The 19,895-nt window shown below is 38.8% G+C and overlaps 1 protein-coding gene across 1 annotated transcript in view; it reads right to left on the bottom strand.

Annotated features, from left to right (window-relative positions):
• The window catches only part of PLCH1 (phospholipase C eta 1), a 207,928-nt gene that overhangs the window by 5,169 nt on the left and 182,864 nt on the right, over window positions 1-19,895 (bottom strand). Inside the window, exons 14-24 of the mRNA XM_029940011.1 lie at window positions 19,141-19,212; window positions 16,159-16,253; window positions 14,860-14,957; window positions 11,488-11,667; window positions 11,290-11,397; window positions 9,974-10,098; window positions 5,586-5,670; window positions 3,220-3,366; window positions 2,894-2,973; window positions 1,061-1,120; window positions 273-627 (exon numbers count right to left, since the gene is read on the bottom strand). Of these exons, the coding sequence (XP_029795871.1) occupies window positions 273-627; window positions 1,061-1,120; window positions 2,894-2,973; window positions 3,220-3,366; window positions 5,586-5,670; window positions 9,974-10,098; window positions 11,290-11,397; window positions 11,488-11,667; window positions 14,860-14,957; window positions 16,159-16,253; window positions 19,141-19,212 (1,405 nt within the window). The remainder of the gene's footprint in view (window positions 1-272; window positions 628-1,060; window positions 1,121-2,893; window positions 2,974-3,219; window positions 3,367-5,585; window positions 5,671-9,973; window positions 10,099-11,289; window positions 11,398-11,487; window positions 11,668-14,859; window positions 14,958-16,158; window positions 16,254-19,140; window positions 19,213-19,895) is intronic.

Raw genomic sequence — 19,895 nt, 5'->3', positions numbered from 1 at the left:
GTGGCACCTCACAGACCCATGGGCTCCGTACCCATCATTCCCCTATCAATTACAAACATCGATGTTATTTCAAGGCTTTAGAGCTGGGAAATAGCTCTTCTACCACCCTTTTCCCAAAGCTTAAAATCTGGTCTACAGATAACATTAAAAATTACTTATATTTTAGTATATTTTTACTTTGACTATAAAATGTCAACCAGGTCATAATGGTAACCAGGAGCCAAAATATGGCTTCAAAAGATTTATTCTTAGAGAAGCTTAAAGCATCTTACCCAGAGAGTTTTCTTTTCCTTCAGTGTCTTTTGCTGTTTCCGATATAGGCAGTGACAAAGCCCCCAGTAGACTTTTGTCAACAGGCATAGAGACAGGGCGCTCTTGCAAACTCCGTGTGGTCCTTCTTAGGACACCATCCTGATCTCTTGCAGCCTCTGACACAGAATCCTTTATCTCTACCATTTCTTGGAAGCCCATTTTGCTCTTTTTTCTGCCTTTGGCTGGAGCACTGGCTGTGCGTCGCAGAATTCTCTCTCCAATGGATCGTTTCCGAACATAATGGGAATTGTTTTCTGAAGAACCGTGCCTGGGATTCTTATTGAACAATCCCTTCAGACCTTGGAGCTGTCTGTTCTGAAGACACAAAAGAATGAAGCACAAGTTAAGCAAATCCCATTGTGGCAACCACTTGCCTTTTAAATGACAGCTCCATGAAAAATGAACACAAAACAAAATTTACAGCCACTGAACTATATTCAAACCAAGAAAATGGCAGCTCACAGCATGTCTACACAGCACCATGCACATCTTATTGACCTTACTTTGTGAGGAGGCAGCCTTCTATTTTCACAGCCAAGCTACCCCGAAGTTTCTTATCGGGAGATGATGAGGTGATAGGTAAAGTTTCCACACTTAATAGACTGTTATGAACTTCAGCTGTCTTAAAGCAACAGATGCACGTTTCAAAGTGGTAAGCAGGAAATGGAGTGATATGAGAGAGCATGCTGCCATAACCATTTAAAAAGAAAAATGTTGGCAAGAACAAAGCACCATGCTGAGAAACTACCTTTGTAGCTCCTAGAAAGTGCAATATAGTATAACTGGGGTTGAGTATTAAAGGGCTCCACTGCAAGGGAAAAAACACAAAACACAACAAAACACAATTTGGGCTTATTCAAGAAAGTGGCACAAGTGAAAACCCAAGAAAAGAATAAAAATGCTTCTATAAGCCCTTTCTTCCACTTTTGGTGAGTTTTAGTCACAGGTTCATTCATTGCTCAACTCATCACCTCCACATTGTGGATTATGTGTCCCACTCCAAATACACCTTGAAAGTAATACATAATGTGACTTGAGGGAGACATCTATTTAGGAGCACAGAAATCCTGTGGGACATTTTCTTTTTCATGTTTAAATTTATTTCTGGCTCTAGTTTTATTTTTTTTTTTAAGATTTTTTAAAATGTTTTATTTATTTTTGATAGAGAGAGAGAGACAGAGCATGAGAGGGGGAGGGGCAGAGAGAGAAGGAGACACAGAACCGGAAGCAGGCTCCAGGGTCTGAGCTAGCTGTCAGCACAGAGCCTGATGCGGGGCTCGAACCCACGAACGTGAGATCTGACCTGAGCCGAAGTCAGAGGCTTAACCAACTAAGCCACCCAGGCGCCCCACTGGCTCTAGTTTTAAACAAATTCTGGATATTATTGTTTCCCGCAAGCCTGATAAACACTAGAGACAGTACTTCGTTAGCCTGGGATTCCTAGAAATTCAAGGATCATTTTCAAATGTTAACATTTGTGTGCATTTGTGCCAGAGGAAGCCTTTCAACAAGCAGCATGGGCATAAACCAAAGACCAAATAGAACATCATAGAATAAAACTTCTTTACTCTTAGAAATTAGAATCCTTAGCGCCCCTCCCATACCAGCTGATGTACAGCTAAACATTATACCCCCCAATTGAGCCTGAATTGGTCCATTTCCTAGAATTTGGCTTATAGTCATAATAATATTAATGTCAACCAACTATATGCTAGGCAGCTTTCTAAGGATAAGGATAGCATATTTACGAGGTAGGTACTATTTTACCATATATTTACAGCTGAGGAAGCTAAGGCATAGAGAATATATAGAAGTCTACAGGAGACTTTCTCATAAAGAGCACTGGACATTCCTAGGTGCTAGTCAATGCTCTTACAGGCCCTACAAATCACATCTGGTCCTAGAAACTCATTCCAGTGGCCAAGTCCCCAATTACTTGGCATACCTACATGACAGCCTATTGATGTGTAAACCTCAAGTGAGCTGTGTACTGAAGAGAACAGCGTCAGGAGAAAATTAGGATACATTTTTGTAGTCTGTTTCTTAAAAGAAAGCAACCTTATAAAGTCCCAAAGTGCCCTGTGGGTGGGGATTTTTATTTATTTTTTTTTTGGTTTTCAGTTAAATACAATGGCACCAAATGGACACCTCCTGCCTACAACTGGCTGGAATCACAGTCTGCTTAGTACTTACAATTCATTAAACATCTGAGAGCCTACATTTCCTGCTGCAGCCAGCTAGGTCTTCTTAAGTATTTAAATAAAATTTAATGTTTAACTGTATATTTCTTGTTTTAGTGAAACAAATGATCATCTGGGAGAACAGCAGCTTTCCCATAACCCCAGAGAGCCCCCTTGGTGGAAGGAATGAGTGTACACCCAGAACAATGGAAGGGACATGTGTGGATCAGGACGGGACCTGAAAGGATAGCTCACCGGGCTGGCTAGGCTTCTCAATAGTTTTCTGCTAAGGAACAGCTTTGTCAAGAGGTACATTCCTTTTGAGCAATTAGTCAAAAAATAAGTTTGTTAAAGACTGTACTATTGTTGCATGTGGCTTTAAGCCCTATACTCATTCTCACCTTTCCATAGATTTCATTGATTGTTATGTGGACAAATATGGATGCTTCTGTCAGTCCTTCCAAATAGACATGCCGGTAGCCTGATAAAAGCAGAGAAAATAATTTCCTTTTACTTGAACTTACATTTGGCTTTCACATGGGGGCAGCTGAATTAAGTATTTGACTTTACCATAATTCTTTACATAAACAAAACATGTTAACACTCATACAATACATAGTTTATATATCATATATGCCATATGTTGTATATATCACATATCATATATTAAATTTTCCAAAGAAAACTGAATGGTCAGCCTAGAAAGGAAAAGCCAGCCTATACGTACCCGGCACTAAGCTGCTGAAGGTCACAGTTCTCTGTCCAACAAAGTCTCGTCCAATCGGATCATGATCCCACACAAGGAACCGAACCAAAGCTATTTCTGGCATGTGTACTGTAAATGTCAGGGTTTCTTCCCACACAGGGTTAAATCCTCAGAGAAATAGGAAGGAAAAAATCAGAAAAGCAAAGGGCATGACAAAAAAATGAACTGGCAGCCTTGTCTGCAAAGCAGACTGAAAATTGCTTGCAGTGGTTATTAAACTCATGAAGATGACCAAGCCACTCCAGGATGCCTTCCTGAAATAAAGTCTTAGGATCTGCCCCATTGCCAGAAAATAATTGGTAGGAAAATTGCCTTTAAATGATTACATCAATTCTAATAATCTTTGATGCCAAATTGCATTGTAGGGAAAGTTCCTTTAGGCAATTTCTGAATGCTCCAGGAAGTATCTTTAGTAGTGGCCTAATAATGTTTTAGCAATCGAAGAAAAAAAAACAAAAATAAAAAGAAGAAAGAAGGAAAGAGTGGTCGCACTTTACCAAATAGAATTATGCTTCTCGCCCACAGAAGATTCTGCTATAATAATCACCAGCAAACATTCTACAAGGTCCTGTGCAGATTCCAATGCTACTGTACATTTGGCATCTTATTTAATTCTTATAGCAATCCTCTAAGGATGGCAAACAGGGTTTTTGAGGGGTTTTTTCTAATTCAGAAAAAATACGTATTATTTTTCAAAACTATGTAACTTTTAAAAGTATACAAGTTATAAATGCTCTTTTAAAAGAAATATAAGTATGTATAAGTCATTTTGCAGTTGAGAAAATTGATGTTCTGAGAAAATAATGCACCTAAGGTCACACTAGTTACAGAGTCGAATTAGACCATACCCTATTGTTTTCCAGTGGCTTCCCATGAAGCTAGACCTTAATACATGAAAGATATATTTTCATAGCCATTGAAAATAAATAGAAAGATATAGAATTCAACTCATATTCTCAAAGTGAAAATATACTTATTTCTTGATGAAACTTTTTCAGACAAAATATTTATATAGACTGCTAAATATTCAAATACTCTATAAATGTTTTTCTTTTCTAAAAATGCAAATATGTTTTATTAAATACATGCATTCACGAGGCATCAGCAACTTAACCCTATGAAATGCCTCACATAAGAAAATAACTATGGACTGAAATCACTGAGATGTCCCTCCTGAACAAGAGAAGAGATTATGTTTTTGATAACTTAGTAATGACCTCTCAATTACTTCTGAGACAAAAACAAAAACAAAAAACACCATCAATGGGCATTGGTAGGAAAATGCAACATAGGAAGTATGCTTCTTTAAGCATGTCATTTCCTAAAGTCATAGGTTTATTCTACTCTTGAATCCCCAAATTCCTTTCCTTAAACTAGCAATAAAAATCTCCTCTTAGGGTCTCACTGTGAACCTCTAATTTCTTGAATGTCTTAAGCATTGAGGTTTAAGTTTAGAGTATTAATGACTAGAGACTGAAAAAAATAGGTATGCCACAATGTTAGTCAAATATGTGAACAAACATCATTTAAGAAGACTACCAAGGAAAAGACACGAGGCTTGGGTGCAGAAAGGTTTATTCTACATCATGGCCAGAATACAAGAATGCTGCCCAGCCACCAGATGCACATTTTAAGGAACCAACTCACCAGAGCTCACTGCACTTGCCTTTAGCATTTTACATGCTCCAGAAAAATATGAAAAATCATCAAGACACACAGGCTTCATGAATGAGAGCTCTGAAGCAACTTACATCATGAAAACATGGAGGTATTTTCATAAGTTTTAAACCCAGCCCTTTAAAATAGCATTTATTGTTTTCATTAGAAAAAAAATAATTTGCTCAAAAGCAAAGAATCAAAGAGCCTAGATTACAACATCCACCAAAACATACCATGCATCAATCCCACATTTACCCAGTTTTATGTGTTTAAAAGATTTTAACATAAAACTCAAACAGCAGTTATGAATTTTAGGGATCTGTTTCTTATCCACATAGTTAAAATCTTACTTTTTCAGTACAAATTTTATTTTTAGAGCCTCTTGATTAAAAGTAAACAGATTATTGGGGAACCTGAGTGGCTCAGTCAGTTAAGCATCTGACTTCAGTTCAGGTCAGTGATCTCGCGGTTCATGAGTTTAAGCCCCAAGTCAGACTGTGTGCTGACAGCTCAGAGTCTGGAGCCTGCTTCAGATTCTGTGTCTCTCTCCCCTCTCTCTGCCCTTCCCCCACTCATGCTCTGTCTCTCTCTTTCTGTCTCTCTCTTTCTCTCTCAAATAAATAAGTAAATAAACATTAAAACAAAAAGTAAACAGATTATCATCTTACCATTGTCATCTACTACGCGGGTTTGATCTTTACAGCAGTCTACTGGCAAGCCAATAATTTCAACTTCAACAAAAGGATCAATGATCTATGTAAATAAAGAGAGCATTATTACAACTGATACATGTCTACATGTGTGCTAATTTGAGACTATTGGCCACATTTCAAGAGCAAACCATTTTATTAGGTGTTTACTAAGAAAGAGAAACTATACAACAGATTTAGATTTATGAAACAGAACTAAAAGATTAATTTTGTTTGCCAATATTTACTGATGCTACACACTTTAGATAATGAAACTACAAGTCCAGTTCAAGGTGTGCACCCAACAGAAATGAGAGCTTTTGTCCATGCTCAGAGCAGCTGTGTTCATAATAGTCAGACATTGGAAACCAGCCTATATGTCTATCATGAGTAGGATAGATGAACTGTGGATTATTCATTTAATGTCATCATACAATAATGAAAAAGAAAAAGTTCTGCTGCACAGACATAACGTTGAGCAATTCAGACACAAAGGAGAATGTACTGGGGGCACCTGGCTGGCCCAGTTAGAAGAGCAGCAACTCTTGATCTCGGGACCATGTGATTGAGCCCCACAGTGGGTATAGAAATTACTTAAAAAAATAAAATATTTAAATATATATATACTGTAAGAGTCCATTTACATTAAAGTTGAGTATGACACAATTAATCTGCTGTGATAAAGATTGGTGTTTGATTTGGGGGGTTGAGAATAGATATTTATTGGAAGTGTGACTAGAAACCTTCTGGAGGGTTCTCAGATGTTCTGTCTAGATCTGGGCTGCATAATAATAATTAATCAAGCTTTCCACATTTGATTTGTGCACTTTACTGTATTTAAATCAATTGAGTACTATAATATAACTTTAAATATTTTTTCATGTTTATTTAGAGAGAGAGAGAGAGAGAAAGAGAGAGACAGCAGGGGAAGGGCAGAGAGAGAGAGAGAAGGACATAGAATCCCAAAGCAGGTTCCAGGCTGAGCTGTCAGTGCTGAGCTTGACACAGGGCTCGAACTCAGGAGCCATGAGACCATGACTTGAGCTGAAGTCAGACACTTAACTGACTGAACCACCCAGGTGCCCCTTAACTGAACCACTCAGGTGCCCCATAACATAACTTTGAAAGTATCAAAAAAAAAATTAAAAGATTAGAAAGGAATCAATAGAAAAACTGAATGCTTAGTCTTTCTTCCCACATCCCCACATCCCCCCTCCTCCAGAAGGGATCCTGCTTGTATCATGCCAATAAGCTCTTCTATCACTCACATTCTGGATGAGGAGCAATGAAAGACTGAAATCTAAAGAGTCCTGAAAGAGCTTGATTAAAAGTGTCATGGAGACAGCTAAGAAGTCTGAAAAACATGTTCTAGGAACTGGGGAAGTAAGGAGAATGAGATTTTGGGGGGAGCTTCAGGGAATAAGAACTAGAGGAATGATGGAAAAACATGCTGAAAAAAGTGGGTGGATACTTACACTTTCTGTTTACTAAATAAACTCTGATGTTTATTCATTTTCAATTAGGCGTTTCCTTTCAGTAGAACCCTGTGCTAAAATGGAGCAATCGGGTGGCTCAGATTTTGGGGAGCAGCTAATGAGTAAGTCTTCTGTTCATAAGGAATTCAAGAAGACCAACTTCCCGCTTCAAAACTGGGCTCCTCTGCTGCCTTAGGCAAGAATATGTGCTTCAGTTTCCTGCAAACCTAAGATACCCGCGTCTGCTTCCTCGTACAGTAATCCAGCTGCCGTGCTGGACGAACAGAATTGGGTGGTGGCAGCAAGACTGGAAAGAGATGTGGGTAGGAGGAGTCCGAGGAGAGAGTAATTTATTAGACGTGGAGAGAAAAGACAGATAAGACTTTAGGATGACAATCAGTTTTATGAATGAAAGCAAGAACAATGGTTATTTCATCCTCAGGTGGATAAACAACATGAGAGATCATGGGCTGAGAATTCAAGGAGCCTGGATAAGGGAAAAACCTGTATCTTTATTTTATCCTTATTTTCATTAGCTTATGACTAAAGCCCAATATAATAGTACTAGGATTGTAATTCTGTATCTGGCAGAAATCATGGATGATTTTGTGTCCTATTACAGTTGTTGCAGAAATTTCCATGTATCATCTACATTTATCACGGCTTCAAAATTCTAATAATTATTAAACCAACCCCTAGATCCTGCTATTTATTGCATTAATAGATCCATATATATGTCATAATTTATTTTTAATATTTTGATAGGTGAATTTCAATGTAACTGGTTTCCAGTATATGTCTACATATTTTATTTTATGCAATCTAAAAATATTATTCTGGGAAGGGGTCCAGATGGCCACATCAGATACCAAAGGCCTCCATGGCTCAAGAAAAGTTGAAATCTCCTAATAGACAACTTTCTAAGTCAAGTTAAGGAGATTGGATTTTATTTTAATTACCCAAAAATAAACCCATCATACATATAAAAAATTAACTCCCCATACAATGTTATTAGTTACAAAGGTAAAGAGATAACTACACAATGAAAAACATCTGGAAGAAACCCTCTTACCCAAGTAACGTGATCAATCAAGGAATAAAGTGACATGACACAGTCCCTGATGTGATGCACTGGGAAGGACACAATACTGGCCAGGGAGCACTATTGACAAATACATTGATGTTTACTCCAGTCATGAAGAAGCAATCAGGACATTAAATTCAAATTGAAGGACATTCTGAAAATAACTGACTTGGACATTTTGTAAAATGTCGATATCATTAAAAAAAACAAGAAAGCTGGGGAACTGTTCTAAATTTTAAAAGGACCAGAGAGGGGCACCTGGGTGGCTCAGTCAGTTAAGCATCTAACTTCAACTCAGGTCATGATCTCATGGTTCACGAGTTTGAGCCCCGGATCAGCTGTGTGCTGATGGCTCAGAGCCCAGAGCCTGCTTCAGATTCTGTGATTCCCTCTCTCTCTGACCCTCCTCCCTTCATGCTCTGTCTCTCTCTGTCTCTCAAAAAAAAACATTAAAAAATGCTTTACAAAAAAAAGGACCAGAGAGAAATGACAACTAAAAGGAATGTGTGATTGTTGACTGGATCCTGAATATATAAGGAAAGAAAGAAGATATAAGGACAATTTGGGGATAACTGGAGAAAATTGAATATAGATTTTATATTAGATAATATTGCTTCAGTGTTAAAGGTCATGTCTGTACTGTGGTTATACAGGAGAATGTTCTTATTCTTAGGAGATAAATTCTGAAGATGGTAGGTATTTAGGTGTCAAAGGTCAGAATGCCAACAATTTATTCTCAAATGACTGCAAAGAAATGCAAGTGTGTGTATTTGTACGTGTGTGTATATGTATATACACACACATACAAATATATTTATGCACACACATATAACTGCATCTACACATGGAAGAGAGAGAAAGGAAATGTAACAAATTTAGTAATCTTATTAGTGAACCTAGGTGCTGGAGATACAGCATTAATTTTACTATTCTTGCAACCTTTCTGAGGTTTAAAATTTTTCAAAATAAAAAGTTTGAGAGAAAAAATAGGAAGTGAGTCTTCATTTTTGCAAACAGTGAAGAAAAGAAAGAAGAAAAGGAGAGGTAAGGATACATTTTCTGACCCTGCCCGAACAATTACTCTTGCTGCTTAGTGGAAGGCAGGATGGACGCAGAGAGACCCGTCAGCTGGGAGGCTATCCCTGCAGAACTGACAAGGGACAGCGGTGGTGTGGATCAGGATGGAGGCAACGGAGATGAAACCAATGGTCCCATGTGAAGCTCCCACGTTATGAGAAGTAGGACACAGTGCCATCCGTCGAAGATCAAAAGGAAAGGGATGAGAACACATCCTTTTGATGTGAGGAGAGGGAAGGCTGGAAATGGTCACTGCGGATGGTGATGAAGAATGGGAGCGAAGGCTGACAAGGGGAAGTGGATGGCCACACAGCATCACGGGTCAGCTGAGAACTGCAACAAAGAGTCTGTGGTGGTACCAACAGCAGAGCTGTGTGGTGTCTCCAGTCAACGTTCAAGATCAAAAACTGCTGGTTTAACAAGTAGGAGTGGCAAAGAGCCTGGGATCTTTCAAGACCTTTTCCGAGAGGAAGGACATGAGCATACCTCCAAAATAGAAGGTATACTGCATTCCAGAAGGAACTGTCTGTGCTTTGCCAATAAGTCAGTTGATATCTGGTGAGCTGAGGTCAGTGCTCATTTACAAACACATACACATAGAGAGAGAGAGAGACAGAGAGAGGGAGAGAGAGAGACAGAGAGAGACAGAGAATTCTGAAAATATTTCAGATAAAATATAAACACAATAAAATAATCACGTAATTAACCACTCGGTCATACACATGGTTTACCTCGCCTCGGTCTCCAAACATGGAGTCTGGAGGTTTGGGGAGTTGCTGTCCACTGATCACTTTCAGGATGAGCTGCTTTTTGGGGTTGGCAGGAAGTGGATCACCAGAGAAAGGGTTGAAAGTACCTAAGCCAAATAAAGCAGAGGTTAAAATCTGAGTTTGGTAACATGGAAATACACACACACATACCCTTTGCGCATGTAGAACAAAGAAACAACACATGCTGAATTACTACAGTGTTTCTTAGAGAAAAGAAATGATCACATAACTACCAGTGTGGCTTTACCCTGCAGGCAATGCCAGCTGGCATTTCTATAGCTGTGGCTTTTCTAGAATCCATGCTCCCAAAGGCAAAGGAATGGGCCAATTTGAAACGTCTGTGATGCAATTATCAATCATGGCATGAGGGAAGAGAAGCATTTTACTGGGATGCCAATAGTGCAGAGAAGGAGAGCGGTGTGTCAGATTCGAATAATCTTCTAACTTAAACTGTTATAGGTATAGACAGCGAATATAACCAACGGAAAGAAGACCTGAAACTGAGTAAACAGAAGAATAAGAAAACATGCAAAGCATAAAATCCAGAAGGCACATCTGCCAACACGTTTTTTACCTGAATTGTTAAAAAGCCAATTTAGAACATTTTAAAAGAATTTTAATGAACAGAGCCAAAAAGCAGTGTTTCTTGATCTAACACTACATTATCTTTTCTTTTCTGTTAGCACTATTTTATAATTGGACTCTGCTGACTAAAAGGGCTTGATAATACTATTTCAGCTGGTATTTTAATTTTGCTAGCAGGTTTCAGACTCACTCATACTAAGTTTCTGAAAGACCTTAGAAGGCAGCACGATTTATAAGTGATGCCTAGGGAGTAGCACATCGGGGCACTGGATTTCAGATAACGATCCGTTGCTATCCATGTACCCCTTTATGTAAATAGCCTCACACGAGACCAAACATTAAATAGTTGTGACAATTTACATGCCAAGACCTTAACCTATCTCTTCTTTTAAAAATCATGATTCAGGGGCACTGGGGTAGTTCAGTCGGTTAAGCGGCTGACTTCAGCTCAGGTCATGATCTCATGGTTCACAAGTTCGAACCCCACATCAGGCTTTCTGCTGTCAGCACAGACCCCGCTTCAGATCCTCTGCTTCTCTCTCTGCCCCTCCCCACATGCTCTCTCTCTCAAAAATAAATATCAAAAAAATTTTTAAGAATCATATTGTAAAACAGTGATGTATCACATTTTGCAGAGAGCTCCTTCAATAAGTTTACCAGCATTCAGAGAGGACCATGACACAAACACGCACCTTTGCACATTTGCTGGGGTTTGAGGACATAGCCACAGTTGCCATTTGTCTTGAATTTGGCTCGATTTAACTGCATCATTCGCCCTTCAGACTGGTAATTCAGGGCCACTGCGCAAGTTCAAAGTTGGAGAGAATTAGTCAAGACACCAACATAGAGTCAGGACGGATAGAGAACTGCCCCTTCCCGAGCATACGCACCCAGCTGGCAGCCCGCGTTCCAGTAGGGCAGAGGGTTGAAGTTACTGGAATCAATGCGGTAGGCAGAGGGATAAATCCGCGTGAGCTGCTTTTGGTTATAAATCATGAACTGCTCCGATTTCTGCTGAACCACCTGATGTGCTCTTGTTTCACTAAATGATAACACATTTCCTGTGGTTCCTGGCAGTTTTAATAAAGAAAAAAGAAAAGTGAGAGCCCCAGCCAAGAAAACACCACTCACGAAAGGCTTTACCTAGGTCGGATTATGCCCATAATAAAATGCAGAGCAAAAGAGCAAATTCAACCAGAGTAGCAAGATCCATAGAATCAACCAAGAAAGATCCATAGAATCCCATTCTTGGGACTCTTTCGCCATTTTGAGGCCAAATCAGAGATGTACATCTTGCTAAAATAACTGCATGCTTCTGAGCCCCCTGTTCTTCCAGGAATTCAAAACATGCCACCAATTCATGTCTATCTGGTTAGTATGGAAAGGGCTGGCAGGGAAGTTATTTTTTAGGGGCATGATTCCCACAGAATATCTTTGCCAAAGATAGAAACAGCCATGGATAAGTAAAACTATGCAACTTATTCCTGATAACAGGGAAACATTCACTGAAGGCGTATTAACTAATAGCATTCAGGGCCCAAGAAAATAAAAGATCAATTCCAAAAGAGAAAAAATAAGTTTTAGTGTTAATTTAGATAGAATTATAAACAGGAATAATAGTCAAGAGCAATTTTTAAAGAGCATTATAAAAAAATCTCAGAAACAAGAATAATCATCTGCCATCCATGTGTACAATGGGAAGTATAAAGGGAGGGAAAAGAACAGAAAGCCTATATTAAAGTTTCCTGACTGTCATCAAGAGGTGTCCATCCAGGGCCAAGGTGGCTGCCAATCTGAGAGCCACGATGGAGGTAACCTCCTACCAAACATTCAATATCCTACCCCTTCCTCCCAGTCCCAGGTCTATAATGTCCCTACTACTCCTACCGCTTCACCAAACATCCACACCCCACCTCTAAAATGACCAGCCGTATGCGTTCTGGATCTGCTGAAAGAAGGCAGCCTAAATAAAGAATGAAACTTGCCCAGAGTCGCATTCCCATCTCAGTGTTTACTCTGACAAGCTAAGTGTGTCTGAACCCAGACTGAGGGACACGGCTCATGGAGCCAAGGAGCTGAACTATAGAGTGTGGCTGGGCCAGAGCTGTATCCACACTGTGCATGTTCCTTGGAGCACACAGTGCCCTAGGATCCCTGTTGTCCTCAGGATTGCATACCCTTCGATATTAAATGTTGGCCAAATGACTACCAGTTACACTCGAGAGATGGAATTTGCGATGATCACGTACATAAGCTGGAAGCAAAGAAATAAGAGAACTGCAGTTTTTAATGGGATGATTTCCCTCATATAGACTCTTTCCTTATCACATATATTTTATTGACATACTTACTAACATAGTTTACATATGTCAAGCACACTAAAAATAATCTTATTTGCAGCTTTTGATGAGCAATGCTTTAAACATGATAGGAGGAAATACAATCTTTTTGACAAACCACATTCAGAAGCAGAAACACTATAATCAGTAACACTTTTTTTCTATGTCTCTCTACATAAATATGTATACCACATTGTCATTAAGATGACCTTACTAATTAGGCACACATCAGTTAGCATAGGAGTAGATTTGAGTTGCTTTTGCATTGGGATAAGACATGCATTCAATATTTATTGTTGATTTTTGTGCCCCCCCCACACACACACACATACACACACAGGACATAAACTCCTGAACTTCTAAAGCTATTGTTTTCCATTAAGCTAATAGAATTGTGATTTTCTTGAAGTATTTATTAGAAATTATATTCCTCTAAGGGCACCTGAGTAGCTCAGTCAATTAAGTATCCAATTCTTGGTTTCGTCTCAGGTCATGATCTCACAGCTTGTGAGTTCAAGCCCTTCATCAGTCTCTGCTGACAGTGCAGACTCTGCTTGGGATTCTCTCTCTGTCCCTCTCTCTCTGCCCCTCCCCTGCTCGCTCTCTCTGCCTCTCAAAAAATAAGTTTAAAAAAACTTTTCAAAAATAAAAAAAAGATTTTATATTTCTTTAAACCAAATACATCTGTAACTCCGTTAAACCATTCAGTGAGTTGATTTTCTAGCGGTGGGCGGTCATTATAAGGATGTGGTTTCACTTGCTGAGAACCCCCACTGGTCCTCCTGTTCTCTCACGTGAAATTACTTTTTCTTAATTGTCACCATTTGAAGAAGGAAATCAACACCAACGGTAAGAAAATCTGTGGACAGAAAATGATACACTTGTGGAATGGGAAAAACAAAAAAGAGAGATCTCAGGGGAGAATCCTGGAGGTTTGCAATGGACAGAAGACTCAGCAAAATGTCATTTTGCCTTCACTAAGATTTGCTGGGAAAATGAGAGATTTTTAAATTTCACTTCCACTAAAATTAAAAGTAGATTGAAAAGCCACATGACCGTAGTTTAGTTCTATAAGCATTCAATAACTGAACAATACAGAAATGAGAAGAAAAGAAGAGCAGCTAGCAGAAAAGTCCAGGGTAAGAACATTTGTGACCAGGATTTCTCAACTCAACACAAAGCAAATAGGTGAAAAACAGTGAAAAGTGGATGCTTCTGAAATCCCTGCTCTTTCTGTTAAAACTTCAATCTGTGCATGAAATTATTTTCCTCAAAGTTGGGGTACCCAGGTGGCCCAGTCAGTTAAGTGTCTGACTCTTGATTTCTATTCAGGTCATGATCTCACAGTTCATGAGTTCAAGCCCCCCATCAGGCTCTGCACTCTGGGATTCTCTCTCTCTCTCTTTCTGCCCCTTCCCAGCTCTCTCCCAGATGCTCTCACTCTCTCATTCTCTCTCTCAAAAATAAATAAACATTTAAAAATAAATAAATACATACATAATTTTCAGCAAAGTCAAAACTTCCAATGAGAAAATATGGGGCTTTTTGAGGTGGTATTTTAGCCAATTAATTTCCTCTTTTTTCTGGTCCTTCACACAAGGAACATACATCCGTTACCTGGCCACCAAACCAGGTCAGGTCTCCACAGTTCACGCCTTGGGCAAGACCTTGCTATAATGCATTTGTCTTTGCAAAATAGTGAAGTCCTTCTCTGCCCTGGAGGAAATTTCTCTATCTCCAGCCAACCAGGCAACCATGGAATCAATACAGTCCTCCTTGTGAACTAAGAATTATACTGGCAGTCAGTTTCCTGACACTTCCATGAGATTCTACACAATTCCAGAAATGTGTTCTGATGACTAACAAACAGTTGACAAAGAAAGGTCAAGAATATTTATCCGTGAAGAAAAACTCAGTCCTCACCATCATCCACGACGTCCTGGGCGGCCACGGAGTTTGTGTACACGACCAAGTCAGAGAGCTCCCGGCAGAGCTTCATGGTTTTCCTGCGGCGGCCCAACCTGTGGAATACACGCCCAGGACTAGATGTCGTGGTAGAGCTGGAAGAAGTCCAGGCTTTTTACTCCCCCTTCCCTACCTGCTCCTAATGGAGCCAGGATTAGAACCCACGTGTGATTCCTAGCTCAGCTCTCTTTCCATCACAGTACCTTAACTCGTGTTGTTTTATTCACTTCTCAGCTGAGAATCAGATGTATTTGTATTTGTGACTTCTGCTGCGAAGGGCCTGATTGCCACTGTTCCCCAGCTAGCTAGGAACTCCAGAGTTCAGTGGGCATCTCCTCCACTTTGGCAGGAGAACCTGGACTTCTACCTAAGAACATTCACAGCAGAGGACTCCTGGAAGTTGATCCCATTTCTCTTATATCCTTTACTGTAAATACATATTGAATTTTCTCTACCCTAAGAGTAGGAATTTCCTCTCTGCTCTTACTAGGCACTATTTTATGCATGAACATTCTGTCAGAGTGAAGCTAAGTATAAAATTTAATTGAGCACTAAATGTCATCCATTCCTACAAGACCTCTCTGTGCTTTTAATTTCAGTCTTTCAATAAAGAAACAGGTGTGTGTGTGTGTGTGTGTGTGTGTGTGCATTTATCTATGATATAATTTACATTCCTCTGTGACCTTACTGTATATACAAACTGCCAGAAAATCATCTTACTCTTCTGAAATTCTATTGGCAATAATAAAAAAAAGTAGCTAATATTTTTGAGTGCTGAGTTAATTGGAATAGGGATTATTGGGCTAAGTAGTTTAATTCCTTTAATTTAGACAATGATTCTAAGAAATAGGTACATATGAGAAGCCCAGCTTGCCCCATGTGAATGTTGAAGGAACAAGAGTTTCAAATCTGGCTGATCTCAATGACTGGCCCTTAGCATGTGCTCATGCTCCATCTTCTCCATTAATCGCCTAGGAGAGCCCTCTGTACCAGCCCATGCGGCCCCTCTCTCTTCTCTACAGATACCTCTTACCTGACAACTGCAGCTAGGGCTTAGGAAGAGTTCCCAGTATGCCAGGCACAGTCTAAGTCCCCTTACACGTCTTATTATCTCATGCCCAGTGGGTCTTCATGGTCCCGCTGCACTGAGCACCTGGCCTTGTGATTTGATTCTCTAAATACATACAACTAGAACCACCAAGCTGATGGGGATAGAGTGCCTCTAGGAGTCAGAACAAGAAATGTGGAGATTCTTACCTGTACAACTGGCCAGTTTCCTTGCCAGGATTCTGCTGTGTGTCCTCCTCCTCATCAGTACTATAAGATTTAGACCGTGATTTTGTGGTTTTCTGCTGGAAAAGTCACAGTAAACTTAATAATAAACTCAGGTACATCAACAACATATGGAGAATGGACTGGGCATTATAATCTATACGAAAAGGACAATTACCTGGAAGAAAACAAATAAACCAAATATTGCAGCTTGCCTTACCATTAATACCAACCATATCTTTGGTCATAATCATATTAGCATATTAAGGCAAAACTGAGGGCTTCGTGCTTTAAAATTGACTTCTAAGCCACACAAGATGTAGGTTTACAAAGACTTTATTAGTCCTTCATTGAAGGTCTCCATGAACAGAAGGATCAGAGTTGTCATATCTATTTAAATGACTGTAAAGGGATAAAATATTCTTATTTAGAAAACTTACTACTCCTGCTGACTCAAGAAAGACAAATTTGATTTTAAAAAGACAAATAGTAATTTTTTTAAATGATTAACTTTTTCCTGCTTTTGATCAGCACGCACTCAGATAATTGCCTAAATCAAACTCACTTTTGAGATTGTGGCCCATTTTAATTTCTAGCAAAAGAATGAAAATTATTGCCCATAGGATTTAGGCTGAAAGGCTATAGGACTAACGGCTGTCCAAAATAAAGCCTTTTTGGAATGATGCAGTTTCATCCCAACACATTAGTGATAATCCCAATATTCATCAATACATAACAGAGAAGCAAATGGTGGGGAGGGAGCCTGTAATTGCAGAAAACCTTGCCTCCAAAACTACAGCTTCCACAAACAAAGACCTGTAGAGGAGTACCCTGGATATCTGAGGACTGCGGCTCAGAAAGGAAAAGAGAGCTCACCCCCACATTACCATAGGGCCATATCACTCTTCAGATTTTCTCTTACTCAACAAATAAAACCCCAGGCTGGCATAAACACACTCAAGTCCATTGCACTGACAGCAAGGCGCCAATTCAATCTGGAACCTTCTCAGGTGTTACTGATGTTTTGAGAACCTCAGGGTGCATGGTGGAGGAACCCTAGCATCTGATGATGTCACGTTCCAGCTTGCCCTATCATCAAGCTGGCAAGTTGGCTGACCTCTCCAGCTTCCTGTTGTGTTTTTTAAAAGGACAAAACAATAACAACTATTTTAAAGGATTATTGCGGTGATGATTGAATGAGATGGGTGGAAAGTCACTGTGTTAGCTACATGTTAGCTTTCAATATAAATAATAAAATCCTGTTTATTAAAATAATCTATAAATAGCCTTGTGGGCATTCATTCATATGATTTGAGATATAATAAATTTTAATTCTATAGAGGTTAAATATCCCCTAAAAGATTTACTTTAGAAAATAATTTAATTCAAATGAGTAGTGGTAATCAAGAAATATTCTCCAATTCCACAGATAGTAACTTGAGGTATTACAATAGATCTGTCTTTTGAAAGTTCATTTTTAAATATAAAATGTAAAATGTAGAAATAAGTAGTGAATCACCAAGAGTCTAATATTTGGAGAAATGAGGATATGTTTTCTTTCTATATAGATTTGACATCTTATTAAAGTTGACATACTATAGAATCAATTTTTGACCTTACTCTTTTACTCAATGTTTTGCATGCTGAGCTCTTTAGAGTGATCATTTTTCAATCGCTGTATAATTATTCATTCAGTGAATGAATCATGGACTGAAGAAGTCTTTAGTTGTTTTTAATTTTTTATTAAAATAACTACCTTGTCCGAACTTTTAAATTATCCTATTGATGGAGCAGGAAACTCTACATACAACATTCCTCAAAGTACAAGAAATAGCCTTACAGAAACCTCATGCATAAAGTTTACCAACCAATAACTGATTTCTTGTATAACATGTTTTACCTTTTTGTTGAAGTATAGCACACATTTGGAAAAATACAATATTAAGTACACAGCATGATGACTTTCCACAAAGTGATACCATCCAAATGAGGATTATCTGTCCAAGAGCCTTCTGATTCTCCCACTCAGTCATTACCTTCTCCCTAAAGGTAACACTATCCTTTTACCTTGTTAATCTTTTTTGCCTGTTTTTAAACTTCATATAAATGGTATCAAACTGTATGTACTATATTAGGTCTGGCTCCTCTGCTCAATGTCATGTTTATAAAGATTTTATTGCATATATTTGTAATTGTGTCATTTTCATTGCTAAAAAAATATTTTCTTATGTGAATGTATCACAACTTTTATACATTCTATTGTTTGCAAACATTTGGATTGTTTCCTATTTATTCTATTACAAATAATGCCACTCTAAATATTAGGTATATGTCATGAAGCTGAAACACAACAATGGAACTGATAAGACACGGTGCACAGTACAGCATTAGTAGATACCGTGAAACAGTGTGTAGTTGCACAGATGCACACTCCCATTGGCAGTGTATAAAGTTCAAGTTGCTCAGCATCTCCGCTAACCCTTAGTGCTGTCAATCATTTTATGTCTGCTATTGTGATGGATATACATGAAATCTCATCATCATTTTAATATGCATTTCCCAGAGTATTGATAAGGGTGATGATCTTTTCCATATTAGCCATTTGGAAATCTTCTTTTGTGAAAGCCCACTCAAGTCTTTGGCCCATTAAAAAACAAAAACAAAAAAACAAACAAGCAAAATAAAAACTATGGTATCTTGTGAATTGATTTGCAAGAATTCTTTATATATTCAAGATACAAGTCCTCTGTTGGATATATGTATTGAAAATATTCTTACCCAGTATGCTATTTTCTTTTTGATACTTTTAATGAACAGAAGCTCTTAAATTTTAAAGTAGTTCATTAATCTTTTTCTTTTCTGGAATCCTATTTAAGAAATCATTCTAAAATCATGATGATATTGTCCTGTTACTTTCTAGTGTCTTGAAATTACTTGAATTATGCACATGTTACTCTTAAGTCATACCTTATGTTTTCCAAAATTGGTCATGAGGGATCGTCCATGTGATTTCTTTCCATTTTCCTTCACATCTGGATGCTGAGTAAATAAAACATAATATGACTATTTCTCTTCCTTCCTTTTGTTTTTCCTTAATTCTGGTGGAATGGTGAAGGTACCCTCTCTGCCTTAGGGAGAACAAATGGGTCCTGTTCATCCTCCTGTTCCACCTTCACTACCTCAAAGGTTGTGGTATCTGCTTCAAGAGAAAGAGACGCTGACACGCAGAGGTCTGGGCACCAACCAGGAGATGGTAACTGCCAACAGCTTCCCCAAACAGGGGTCACAGCGCTCTCAGTAATGCCCAGCTGTGCAGGTCCCCCTCGAGCCTGTTCACAAGACTCTCTACAGCACAGGCTGTATTCTTCTGAAATGCCCTGAGTGGGGATAAATCATCTCCAGTTAAAAGGTAGATTTAGGGGCGCCTGGGTGGCTCAGTCAGTTGAGTGTCCGACTTCAGCTCCGATCATGATCACATGGTTTGTGGGTTCAAGCCCTGCATCAGGCTCTGTGCTGAATACTTGCTAAGAGCCTGTAGTGTGCTTCAGGTTCTGTGTCTCCTTCTCTCTCTGCTCCTTCCCATGCATGCTCTATCTCACTGTAGGTCTCAAAAATAAATAAATGTAAAAAAATTTTTTTAAGTAGATTTAATTTTGAAAAATGGCCAAGTCATGAAGAGCCAATTCGGTTGAATGAGAAAAAATACTAATCACACTGATTGA

This window comes from Suricata suricatta, chromosome 5 (assembly GCF_006229205.1).
Source record: "Suricata suricatta isolate VVHF042 chromosome 5, meerkat_22Aug2017_6uvM2_HiC, whole genome shotgun sequence".
Taxonomy (NCBI): domain Eukaryota; kingdom Metazoa; phylum Chordata; class Mammalia; order Carnivora; family Herpestidae; genus Suricata; species Suricata suricatta.
This window is presented reverse-complemented; position numbering and strand designations above follow the sequence as displayed.